This window comes from Miniopterus natalensis, chromosome 3, assembly GCF_054644295.1.
Source record: "Miniopterus natalensis isolate mMinNat1 chromosome 3, mMinNat1.hap1, whole genome shotgun sequence".
In the NCBI taxonomy this organism is placed as follows: Eukaryota; Metazoa; Chordata; class Mammalia; order Chiroptera; family Miniopteridae; genus Miniopterus; species Miniopterus natalensis.
Genome location: NC_142083.1, coordinates 99,484,760 through 99,498,381, shown reverse-complemented (window position 1 = coordinate 99,498,381; position 13,622 = coordinate 99,484,760). Strand labels below are relative to the sequence as shown.

The 13,622-nt window shown below is 40.7% G+C and overlaps 1 protein-coding gene across 1 annotated transcript in view; it reads right to left on the bottom strand.

Annotated features, from left to right (window-relative positions):
- The window catches only part of LOC107544810 (phospholipid-transporting ATPase ABCA3-like), a 190,455-nt gene extending 178,321 nt beyond the window's left edge, over window positions 1–12,134 (bottom strand). The window contains 4 exon segments of the mRNA XM_087815178.1: window positions 1,342–1,489; window positions 2,866–2,993; window positions 11,426–11,687; window positions 12,016–12,134. Of these exon segments, the coding sequence (XP_087671304.1) occupies window positions 1,342–1,489; window positions 2,866–2,993; window positions 11,426–11,687; window positions 12,016–12,075 (598 nt within the window). The 5' untranslated portion in view covers window positions 12,076–12,134.
- Between the last annotated feature and the right edge of the window lie 1,488 nt (window positions 12,135–13,622).

Here is a 13,622-nt window from a genome sequence, read left to right as displayed (position 1 = left end):
TTTAGCGTTTATACTCAGGAACATATTCTTAATTTGGCTATTGCTATGGTCTGAATTCAACAAATTCACATGTTGAAATCCTAACCCAAAGGTGATGGTGTTAGTAGGTGGGTTATTTGGGAGATGCTTAAGTCATGAGCGTGGAGCCCTCATGGATGGAATTAGAGCTCTTATAATAGAGGCTGCAGAGAGCTCGTTAGCCTTTTCCACAATATGAAGGCACAACAAAATGGCATAGGCTATGAACCAGGAAGGGAGCCATCACCACCACATGGCCATGCTGGTACCCTGATCTCAGGCTTCCCAGCCTCCAGAACTATGAGAAATAAATTTATGTGATTTACAAACTCCCCAATTGTGGTACTTTATTATAGCAGCCCAAATGGACTAAGACACCCACCATTGCCAGGCTGCTCCCCAGAACAGCTCTCCCTCCAGCAGTGCATTTGAGTTTCTATATATCACATCCCTGGAAATTCTTATCATTAACCAGCTTCTAAGTCTTTCACCAGCCTAACCCTTATAAAGTAAGACCTTAGGCCAAAGTTTATAATAAAGCAACATAAGTTGAAAAAGACATGATTCCCCTTTAAATTTTATGACTGAAAAATAATATTCAAAATATTTTTAAAGAAAATAATAATAATATGCAACACAATCCTGCCACCCTAACATAGCAAATAGTTTCCTACTTGGATGGCTATCCTAGTTTTGTGCTCATGAATATGCAGTTTACATAGGTATAATCTCAAAATACAATTATCTGTCAAATTATATTTTATGCTTTTAATATTCACTTACCATATTTAAGATATAGGTTATTTCAAATTTTTAAGAATTATGCTAAATTGGTTACAGCTTGTTTCTCTTGCTGAATCATTTCCTCAAGATAAATGTGCATTATTGTTGGTAAAAGCAAAGCTCCACATTAAAGACGTTGCCATGGCAGTATGTGCAGTAAATTTTAAATTAACATAGCTATACTAAAAACTGTTTATCAGTCCCACAGAATACCATACAGTTATACTTATTTAGTCTGTGTCAGTACCTGGAGATGTGTATACTAAAGTCATTAGAGTCAAAATTTCACAAGTAAATCTACATGGAAATATAAGGATATACAATGATAATGGATAAAAATACACTGTTCCAATGCCTAGGATTTTTCATATGAGTTTTTGGACACTAAAAATTTTAAATTAAAAAAAAAAAATCACCAGCGTAGTAAGTTAAAAAGAAATAATTTTCATCAAAAGTTGAAGATATATACATATAAATATGTGATGGTTCTTGCTGTAAAACTAGGATTATTCAAGTAAGGGTGGTTAAAGATCTGCTCACCAGGACTCCCCCCACTTGGGTCATATGCATTTCTGGGTCCTATAGCAGGAGACTCTGGAAAGAGAGCATCTGTTTCCCAGCTTCCAGGTCGGAGGTAATTCACATTCCCATTCCTCTGAAAACTACTAAAACGCAGATAATATTTCACCTACAAGGAGCAATTGGAAACAAACAATATCTATAAACAAAAAGATAATTAAGCAGGAATGAGAAGCAAAAGAAAGTAAAGTACAGTTGGGAATATGTGATTGTAAGGCAGACTGATTAGCTGCACCCAAGTAGATTCTGAACCCCCGGAAGTGAGAGCGACCTGGTCACAAGGCTGAGTCAAGGTAAATTAAATATTCCTATGTTCAGTTATCAAGACAAAAGTTTCAGGCACTTACTACATGTTGAAGGATTAAGACAGCCTTTGTTACTTAAGGAGCTCAAATTCTAGTAGAGGAAAAACATATCTTTCTGCTATAGTACATTCAGTGGTAGAGATATGTATAGAAAATTTATGGAAGTATGAAGGAGGAAAGGCGTGGGTGTGGTCAGAAGAGACACTGTACATCGAGTCACAGCAGCAACCTTAAGGGTAAGTGAGAGTAATAAGTCAAGGGTGGGGAGCCAGGGAGGGGAGATTATACAAGCACAAGAGGTGAAGTTTGAAACCCCACCAAAGCATTTTGACCAGGCTCTGTGTAAGCTGTTAAGCCCACATCAGCATCAGTTTGCATTGAGCCAGTCCCCTGAGGAAAGCTGACATCTATGAAAGGAGTTGAGGGAATGACAGGACAGAATGAAAAGATTCCCACAACCCTAGTTATAGCCAGTGGTTTTCCTTACTTTTTCATTCCATGGTCAATCGCCTGCATCTTAAATGCAGAATTATGGTTCCATGAACACTTGGATTATTTCTCTCAACACCAGGGACACTAAGTTTAAAGCACTGTCCTTGCCTCTCCTTCGGGGGGGGGGGGGGGGGGCGCTGCTACCAGAATCCTCTTCAGTGTCTACATATGTCCTGATTCTAATTCAGCCTGGCTACGCCCTAGCACTGTTTTCTAGGTTTCGATTTATAAATGATGAGATTCATTCTAAAGAAAGTTAAGTTTCCTGGTTGTGTTCTAGGCTGGTGAAGTGAAGCTGCACCTGCTTTGTCAATCAGGTCTCTTGCCCTAGGAAACGTGCCCTATTTCATATCACCTGCAGAGCTGGAGACAGCACCCATGTCAGATACAGCGGCAAAGGTAACGGCCTCAGTGGTCAATGCTTCCTGTGATTCTGACTTATAAGTAGAAGGCCTGGTAGGTAGTGAATTCAGATCTTTCCCCATCAACATAAAGCACTGGTAAATACACGCACAGGCACCGAAGGGAGTTAGATTTGGATTTGCGTCCCTGCTCTGCTGTGAATAAGCAGTGTGAACTTGGGAAAGTTACAGTCTCCCCACTTATAAAATAGAATGATACCTCCGCTTCATTAAATCCTTGGAAACTAGAAGTACAGCTATAAAGTTTCTACATAAAACTTTCTTACCTTAAGTGGCAGAGGATCATGGCTGTTTTGGAACTCATGGTCAAAAACAAAAGCAACCATCACTCTTTCAGAGTTATTCTCTCTCCGAACATAAGCTTCAAAGTCTCTTTCTGAGGAAAAGCCTTGAACTGTAGGGAGAGAAAACTCCAATGTGTGAGACGACCACAAAAAGGCAAAATGTCTGACAGTCCTTCCTATCTTTAGAATGGAGAAGCACTTTACATGGATGAAAGGCGATCAAAATACTATGAATTTTGAAACACTGTTGCTGAAACACTGGCATAATGAACGAATGTGTACTTGGAGTGCGTAACACTTTTAGGAGTTTTAAAAGTTTTAGCAAAGCTTAGAATATAATTACTGATTATAATAACTGCACAATGAAGGAAGTCTAAGGAAGAGGGGTGATTCACACTGTGTTCTGAAACTTCCACCTTGAAGGGAAATAAGAACAAAATCGACCTATGCAATCTATTCAAAGTCCCATACCATGGGGATCTCTAACATCTAAATAAAAAATACTCAGAAATTGAGGAATAAAACCACTTTATAGTTTTACTATTTGAGGCAATTGTTTCTCTTTTCCTTTTTATTGAATTTATTGGGGCAACAATGGTTAACAAAATTATACATACAGCTTTCAGGTGTACAGTTCTACAACCTATCTGTACGCTGCACTGTGTGCTCACCACCCCGAGTCAAGTCTCCGGCCATCACCATTTATCCCGCCTCTACCTCCTCCACCTCCCAACCCCTCCTCCCCCTGTGATAACCACACTGTTGTCCATGTCCATGAGGTTTTTTCTCTTTTTTGCTCAATTCCTCCCACCCTACTCCCCACTCACCCCCGCCCCATCACTGACAGCTGTCAGGCTGCTCTCTACCTGAGTCTGTCTCTATTTTGCTTATTAGTTCAGTTTGTTCATTAGATTCCACATATAAGTGAGATCCTATGGGACTTGTCTTCTCTGACTAGCTTATTTCCACTAGCATAATGCTCCCCAGGTCCACCCATGCTGTCGCCAAGGGTAAGATTTCATTCTCTTTTAAGGCCAAGTAGTGTTCTGTTGCATAAATGTCCCACAGCTTTTTTATCACTCATCTCCTGATGGGTACTTGGGAGGTTTCCAGATCTTAGCTATTGTAAATAACCCTGCTATGAACATAGGGGTGCATATATTCTTCCTGATTGGCATTTCGGGTTTCTTCAGATATATTCCCAGAGGTAAAATTGCTGGATAAGGCAGTTAGTTACATATTTAATTTTTTGAGGAAACGCCATACTGTTTTCCACAGTGGCTGCCCCAGTCTGCACTCCCACCAGCAGTGCACGAAGGTCCCCTTTCTCCACAGCCTCGCCAGCACTTGTTGTTTATTTGTTGATGGAGCCATTCTGAAAGGTGAGGTGATGCCTCATTGTGGTTTTAATTTGCATCTCTGATGATTAGTGATGTTGAGCATTTTTTCATATGTCTATTGACCACCTGTATGTCCTTTCTGGAGAAGTGTCTATTCAGGTCCTTTGCCAATTTTTTAATTAGCTTGTTTTTCATGGTGTTCAATTTTATAAGTTCTTTATAAATTTTGGATATTAACCCTTTATCAGATGTATTGGTGACTTCTTTTCAGCTGGTCTTCAGTTGGTTATTCAGGTCAATTGTTCTATAATTTAGTCATAATTCCAGTTTGGTCCTGGGAGGAGGTGAGTGTAGCTTTCACCTGCTCCATTACCATCTTGGATCCTTGTTTGCCACAATTATGTTTCAATATTTGAGGTGATCAATCAATGAATTTAGCCTAAATTAAATTTAACCTAATTAAAAGGTTTTTTTTTAATGTGGCATCACTTGTAGTCTTAAGACATAATATTTAGTCATGTAAATATCTGTGAGTTTGTATACACTAAACATTTTCTTAGGAGTAAACATCTTTTTTTCTTAAATTATCTCAAATTTGGCCAATAGGAGCCTGTAAAATTAGTTTTGATGTTAACAGAATAACAAAGGCTTCAACAGCCCACAGGTGCAAGTGAAGTTCCATGCTCTCTTACTACTAAGATGTCAATGGCTTGACTGCATGATCAGATTCTCAGAAACTTCCAGAAGAAGCCCATTATTACCATATGTCTATTGGCCACCTGTATGTCTTTTGATGGCATAGCTTGTGAGAACACCAATCTTCACCAAAGGTACTATCTCATGCTTCTAAAGTTCCCATTCACAAGGGACACTTTCCTCAAGCATTTGTCACACTTGTCACGTGGGTTCCCAGGTATCATTTTCTGAATCTCACAAAAACTATCATAAGATCAATTCCCTCAGCTACTTCCCTCCACTCATTTTCTGCAAACAAATCTATAAAAAACAACACTCTCAACTCCAAAAACGTAGCAGCATCTGTACATATGGAAACTTGGTGGAAACACCTAGATTATCATCATCCAAAATATCTGCATTTATGTCAATGTGGTGGTTGGGCATTTGCTATATATATGCATAAAAACACAGTCAAACTTCGTTTCTCAAATGTCTCCCATCTCAAACAATTCAGTTCTCGACCAAGTTGTTCACGCTTGGCTGTCTAACCAAACTTCGGTTGTTTAGACCTGACAACCCTTCCATGCTGATACCTGAGCATGACAAAAAGCTTCTCTCAGGCAACAAAGAAAAGAGAGAGTGCTTTTGTTGCTGGTGAAATAGATTAGCACAATTTTAACACATAAGGAGGCCATCAAGAGTGCTAATGTTGTGAAGGGTGTGAAAGAAACAGTGACCAAAAGCAACTGAAGAGAGAAAAACTGTGTCAATTTGGATAAATGCAAAAGCAGTCAGCCAGTGACAGCATTTGGGAAGCAGTGATACGTGAAAAAGTGAAGATGCCGCACGCTGGCCTCCTGAAAGACACCCCTGGAACAGGTTCTGAAAGTGATTTGTTTAAGGTTAGTAGGGGGTGGTTCTATAAGTTTAAGAAAATAAGTGTTTATCAATAGGTTAAACAGTACATTAGACATGTACTGTATATAAGAAAGGTTAAAATAGGGAATCATTTTGGGGGGCCTGGAATAGATTAATTTAATTTACATTATTTCTAATGGGAAAAAATGATTCAGTTTTCAAACAAATTGCTTCTCAAACAGGCTTCTGGAATGAATTAAGTTTGAGAACTGAGGTTCCACTGTATAATTGTCATAAACAAAGGAACAGGAAGAAAAGAATGAAGTCATAGACTCCAGAACTGACTCTGATTCTTGTGTTCCTGGGCCAATGTTTGGCCTTACAAGAATATGTCTCCAAGACATGTTCCTGAAGTAGCCACTAGAAGAAAGAGCCAGGTAACCAGTAGCTAAAGAGTCTACAGCCAGAATCAAAGTCAGTGGGCTTATACCTGAGGCCTGGGTGGGCGTGATTCCTCCCAGGTCCTAGGCCAATAGTGCTGATGGCAGAACCAAGGCCAAACAGGGCTATAACTGAGGCCATTTCCAGATATGTGGCTGGGATCATGATAAGTGAGCAGGTGGGGCCAAGAAATTCTGATTAATACCTAAATGGGGTCTAGTCCATGACCGTGCGGAATATGTATCATTACACAGCACATAAGGAATTTTTATACAAGTTAATCATGTATTAAGACACACAAAAGAACATCAATATTCTGAGGAATCAACATCGTAAAGACTTCATTCTCTGAATATAATGTAAAAAACTTGGAAATAACCAGCAGAAAATTTAAAAATTCTCATACAAGGACTTCCAGTTTTCTGCCTATGATAGAGTAGCTTACAATAAGATTAAACTTTCCGACTGCACAAAAGTTGGACAAAATCTTTAAAACTGCTTGAAATGCACAAGGTGAATGCCATATTAACCCTGGTATTGTCTTTGAAAGCATTTGCAAGAAGTTGCTGACTTACTGAGTTGAACAGAAAGAGGTGAGAGTTCCGGCTGCCAAAATGGCTGGGACTTAAGGGGCAAAATGCCAAAGAGAAGAGAATAGCAGAGAAGTGAGGTGAAAATTCACCATGTACATTCCCCTGAAGTCATTAGCCAGCTCTGACAGTGGAAAGGCACAGGAACAGGCTCCAAGAAACCAGCAGGTGGTAGGATACATGTGGAGCAGTGACTGCAGCAGCTAGGCGATGCTCAGGAGGCAGAGAATGGAGTTCAAGCCTCACAAAGGTGGAAGCGCCTTCAAAAATACTCCAGACTTCCAGCTGACACCCTAGAAGGGCCATGCCCTAGGAGTAATGACCACACCCCAGGGCAAGAGGTATCCCTCAGGAGTAAAGTGAAACTGAATAGAGCAGTCCTTATTGAAACATAACACCAGTCTTCAATGGAATCAAACTGACAACCATCTAGAAGAAAACTTAAACCTTCTTAGGATAAAAAAGTGTTCTCAAGAGCCTCTAATACTTTTCATCTACACTATCTGTCATTAAAATATGTAAGACATATTATAAAACAGAACTCAATGACTTAAGAGAAAAAAATATATACAAGTAATGCAGATATCAGAACTTTTTGGTAGGGATTCTAAAGTAACTATGGTTAATATAGCCAGTAAACTTAAAAATAAAACATTTCTTTAGAGACCTGGAATCTATTAAAACAGAGAGAAATGGAAAATTTCAGAACTGAGAAATACTTTTTAAACAATTCAACAGAAAGACCACACCCTAATGATTTCAAAATATATAAGCAAAAAGAAAAATTTAATATTATTTTAATATGTATAACCTTTTTAATATTAATGACACCTAGTTGGAAATTTAATACCATCCTCAACAATTAATAGAATAAGTAGATAAAAACAGTAAGAGCACAGGAGACTTGAAAAGTATGGTGATTAATGAGCTTGACAACTTGGCCTAGGTGACATTTGGAGAACACCGCAAACAAACACTACAGAATACAGTCTTTACAAATGCACATGAACATTTATCAAAATATACTATGAACTAGCCAGGAACAATTCTCAAAATTTCAAACAGACATTATAGAGTATATGCTCCAATTCAAGAAAATTAAAATAGAAATCAACAACAGAAAGATAACAACAGAGGCGGAAACAGGATGGTGGCGTAAGAAACAGCTGTACCTGCCGCCTCCCACAACCACATCAAAATTACAACAAAACACAGAACCACCGTCACTCAGAGCCTCCTGAAATCTGGCTGCACAGAAGCCCCACAACCAGGGAACTGAAGCAGCACCAAGAGCGGGAGGAGGGGTGGAGATGGGGGGCGGATCGGGGCTGGATCAAGGAGATGCAGCTGCGGGCCCACACCCGGTGCCATGGGGTAAACCCAGGAGGACTTCTCAGGGTGGAGGTTTCCCCGAGAAGGGAGGGGTCCCAGCCCCACATAAGCCCCCAGCCAAGGGCTCCAAGGCCGGGAAGAGACGTCCCCACACCTTCAGGATGTGGCACCAGCGGGGACTGTCCCTGAGAGTCGTGGAGGCTGCGGGAGCCCCAGCAGCTCCCCTTAAAGGGCCCGCGCACGGACTCACTCGGACGCCCTCCCTCTGAGCCGAGCACTGGGCAGCAGCTTGAAAGGACCCGGGACACTCAGGGAGGAACTAACCTGCCTGAAACCCAAGCGAGAGCTGGAGGGGCAGCTTCCTCCCAGGCAGAAGGGCTGGCAGAGGCCATGGCTCCTTTGGCGAGTCCTCCCCGCACACAGCTGGCAGGCAGGAGCCATATTTGAGTTGCCAGCACCTGACTCGCACCTTTGGCCCAGCCCCCTGATTCCCGGAGGCCCCGCCCCTCCCCACCTGCAGCTCATCCAGGCCATTTCCAGGGGCTTTTCTATGCAAGTGGCCTCTCGAGCCTCATGCTTAGGACTTTCCTAAAATCTCTCAAACAAGCAGCAGCGGGCCCCATACAGCTTGATAAGTGGCCCCAGGCCTGGCACTAGTGGCAGCCTGCATTGGCTCATAGCTGGGCCTCTCCTGGGCACCTCCAAGCCCAGCACAAGTAGCAGCCAACTAAGGTTTGCTGAGTAGCTCCTGCTGGGTGGCCCTAGGCAGGGCACTGGCAGAGGCTGACTTTGCACCTCCCCGGAAGCCCCAGAGATAGAGCACCTGGTGGTCAGACTGTATCACACTAGATTACAACCCTACCACATCCACGAGTGACACACTCAAGGGGCACACTTGGTGAACACCAAAGCTCCACTGAAGTAAATCCTGCTCCACAGGGGTGTCTCCAGCACAGCATCTCCTCAGCTGTACTTGCACCTGGTCCTCACAGCCAATTGGCCTGGGGATCAATTCCTCCCAGTGATACCAACAGCAACCAAGACTCAACTACAACAGGACAGTGCACACAGCCCACACAGGGGAGCACCTAGAAGGCTCAGCTCAGCTGACTGGGGAGGCTGAGCCACTGGACTCTACAGGACACCTACTACACAAAGCCACTCTACCAATTCCAGGAGACATAGCAGCTCTACCTAATACATAGAAACACACACCAGGAAGCAGCCAAAATGTGGAGGCAAAGAAACATGTTACAAAGGAAAGAACAGAAGAAATCTCCAGAAAAGAAACTAAATGAAATAGATCCTAGCAAGCTAACAGATACAGAGTTCAGAATTTTGTTTACAAGGATGCTCAAGCATATTATTACGAAAATAGTTGAGAAAATCGATGACATAATGAAGTACCAATTTGAAATGAAGGCTACAGGAACTGAAATGAAGAATAATTTACAGGGAATCAACAGTAGAGTAGAGGACGCTGAGAATCAAATCAGCAATTTGGAACATGAGGAAACAAAAAACACCCAACCAGAAGAGCAAAAAGAAAAAAGAATCCCCAAATATGAAGATAGTATAAGGAGCCTCTGGGACAACTTCAAAAGGCCCAACATTCATATTATTGAGATGCCAGAAGGGGAAGAAAGAGAGCAAAAAATTGAAAACCTATTTGAAAAAATAATTACTGAAAACTTCCCCTACCTGGGGAAAGAAATTGACTTACAAGTCCAGGTAGCACAGAGAGTCCCAAACAAGAGGAACCCAAAGAGGCCCACACCCAGATACTTCATAATTAAAATGCCAAAGGTTAAAGACAAAGAGAGAATCTTAAAAGCAGCAAGAGAAAAGCAATTGGTTACCTACAAGGGAGTACCCATACAAGTGTCAGCTGATTTCTCAACAGAAACTTTGCAGGCCAGAAGGGAGTGGCAAGAAATATTCAAAGGGAAGAAAAACATGGAACTACAACCAAGATTGCTCTACCCAGGAAAACTATCATTTAGAATTGAAAGTCAGATAACGAACTTCACAGATAAGAAAAAACTAAAGGAGTTCATCACCACCAGACCAGCACTACAGGAAATGTTGAAGGGTCTTCTTTAAGAAGAAGCTAATGAACAAAAGAATCTGATGAACTTAATAGATCCAGAGACATTGATGCATTAAACAGACGATAGTATTTCAGAGGAAAGAGGGAAGGGGGTTGGAGGGTGGGAAGAGATTAACCAAAGAAGTTATATGCATATATGCATAACCCATGGACAGTAACGGGGTGAAGACCTGGAGAGGGGGTGGAAGCGAAGTGGAGGGGGTCAACTGGGGGGGGGAATGGGACACCGGTAATACTTTCAACAATAAAAATAAATTTTTAAAAAATGCCAAAAAAAAAGAAAGAAAGATAACAACAATACCCCAGGTGTTTGGAAGTTAAGTAATACACTTTTTAAAATCCCACATATCAAAGAAGAAATCAGAGTGGAAATTACAAAATATTTTGGGTACCCCAAAGTAGCCTGTAAGAGACTAAATTTATTAGAATATTTGTGTTGTATACTTCAAAAACTGGGATTTTTTCATTTTTCTGCTTCGGTATGTGTTTTTTTTAAATAAAAAATGTTCTGAGATATCATCTACTTTCAAGGACTCCCTTGAAAAACAAAAAAAGATTGAAAAAATACACTACTGAATAAACATATGTGTGTAACAAGAGGGGCACTGGAGAGATGCCCACCAAACTTCTGATGATTTTTATCTCTGGGAGAAAGAGGAGAGAAATTGAGTTGAGGATGTGAAGGTAAGTGGAGAATGGGGAACTTCTGTAATAATTCTAAATAGCCCAAGTCTTCCTATGTGACTTCCTATGCAGCATTCCTACTTGACTCAGGCAGCATTCTTATATAAGCAATGTTTGAAATAACTGATGACTGCATGTGCATCCAGAACAAGGGCTCATGCGTATGCCATGGTTCTGAGTACCTTTGGCATACCATCTGGCATACCATCATGTGCCCTGGGAGTTATACACACAGAGGTTTAAATAGCACAATCAGAAACAAGAAAGACTTAGTATCACAGAATTGGATAATAACCTAAATAAATTTTCTTTGGGAGAAAATATTTTCATGTGAATTTAACTCTCAAGTTTAAACAAGTCCATAATATTATACTTAGGAGGTTACTATCTGGTTTGAGGATATCCTATAATGTTTTACTTGGAAGATTATGCCCAGTGAAAAGGTAAGTGTGTCTTCACTAAAACAATTTAATAATGCTTTTTTGTTTCAAAAAACCTTAATGTCTAACCTTTAAAATTGTAGTTTAAATTCTTTTTCACAGTTTCAACGATATTCTTCACCACAACACTTTTGGAAGGCACGAAAGCCAATTCCCACAGACCAAAAGAGGGGACGCGTTTGAGGAATGCAGGCAACTCATCAACACGCTGAGGAGGGTACCTGAAAGGCCCAATCTTCTGTAGATCCATAATCCTGCGTGTAAACAAAATCACGCCGGCAAACAGTAATGTCAGGATGATTTCCACAACTATACCAACAATGTGCCGCTTCTACGAGATGAAAAAAAAGATTGTTAATTACCTTAGAGTGTTTTAACTTGGCAAATGGCTAATTATTTTATATTAACGGGCACTTCATAAAAGAATATATAGATGGCCAAAAAACAAACAGTTCAATTTACACTAGCAGCAGTTTCCTAGACTTTTTTTCTCCTTCCTAGGAGTCATTCTGCTGTTATCTCACTCTATGAGGACTCCACATAAGTGGAAAAGACAACCCCAGCTCTAGAACTGAGAAAACTACAACAGCACGAACTGAACTTCAGTGATCAGGCTGCCAGAATCGCCTCGTGACGATCCGATAAATAGCTCAACTTACCTTTAAAATAAAATTCTTCCACAGAAGAACCATAAATTTGTTCAACTCCAATAAATCCATTCTTCAACTCTATGGAGGAAGTAAAGTTTTTTTGTGTTTTTGTGTTGTTTTTTAATTAATATTATCTAAAAAAAAATGCAAATTTTAGACAATTACTTAAATTTGAAATACTTAATTTTCTCTCAATCTGAAAAGATGACAGAAACAAAAAGCATCTGAAATATTGAGAAGTTGTTTATCCCGTTTTTAATTTACTCAGCATATACTGAGCTTCTAATAACATATAAAACTTCACGCACAAACAGTGGTCAATGAGCTATTGATGTAAGTTTCCAGGTAAATTAGGCCAGTAGCTTTTCCACTTCTTTTCAAAATACTAATTCAGAAACAATACAAAACAAATAAATCATCGCCATTGGCAAAAAAACAAAAAACACATAAAATCACATCACACCTGTAAACTCAATGTCCCACTCAATTATTTGTGAAACTGGAAATTCCTACGTTAACATTACTGATAGGAGCAGATTCACTCTTATATTTATTAAATATTTTCTGAATATCTACTATGTGCCATGTTAAGTGTGGGTACACTGTGGGAAACAAAACAAACAAAACCCTTCCCTCATGGTGTGTGGGTAGCCTGGTAGGTTATTATAACCTAGGATGAGAGGACAGACTGTCTAGATTGACTTCCCAGCTCTACCGCTGACTGTGTGACCTTGAACACTTGACTTAAATTCTTGGCACTACCAGAAAGAGAACTGAAATTCAGGGCCAAGAAGGGGAGGCGTTTCCTATAAATAAGAATGTGAAGGAGACTGGCCTTCACAGGGATTGCAGCCCAATTTCAAGTAATTTTGATCCCCGATACCAGATGAAGGTGAACCCAGATCACAAATGCCTATAGGTGCCTGGCATAAAAAATAAACCCAGGCTTTGCTCAGGGATGGGTCATGAGTGTGAGCAGGCTGAGGAGAGAAAAATAATATATGGGAAAAAAGGATATGAATCAGTTATGCTGCAGACAAAACTAACCCATATTCTCCCTCCTCCACCTTCTCCCTCCAACTTGACCATATAATTCCCTTAGCAGGCTTCCATTCCCAAATTAAAACTCAGCGCTAAAGAAATCCTGAAGGACAGACATGACCACTAACCTAAGTTTTCACTGAGTTGTAAGCTGATCTTACCAAGTAAAGTTTTTGGAGAGGAGCTGGAAAGGGTCAGAGCACCAGGACAGCCGCCCAGGATCTGGGGTTGTGAGTAACAGAGAAGAAGAAATGCTGGATTCCTGACAGAAAGACCGCTTATGTGGAGGCCGAGGTTAAAGGGAGTGGAGATGATGGCAGAATAATTGTTGAGACAACAGATGGAAAGTGTCCGAGTGTCAAGGAGGAGAAAGTTCAGAAGCTGAATCTACCGGAGCTCGAAGTGATTGAAGGCATGGCCACGCTGACTCACCTCGGTGAAGCCACTGTGCTGCAGACCCTGAAGAGACACTATGGCCATTGGATGATTTACGTTCCTATATATGCTTTATTGCTGAAATATTTGTTATGTTGGCACTCACATTGGCAACATCCCAGCCCTCTCTTGGGTGAAAA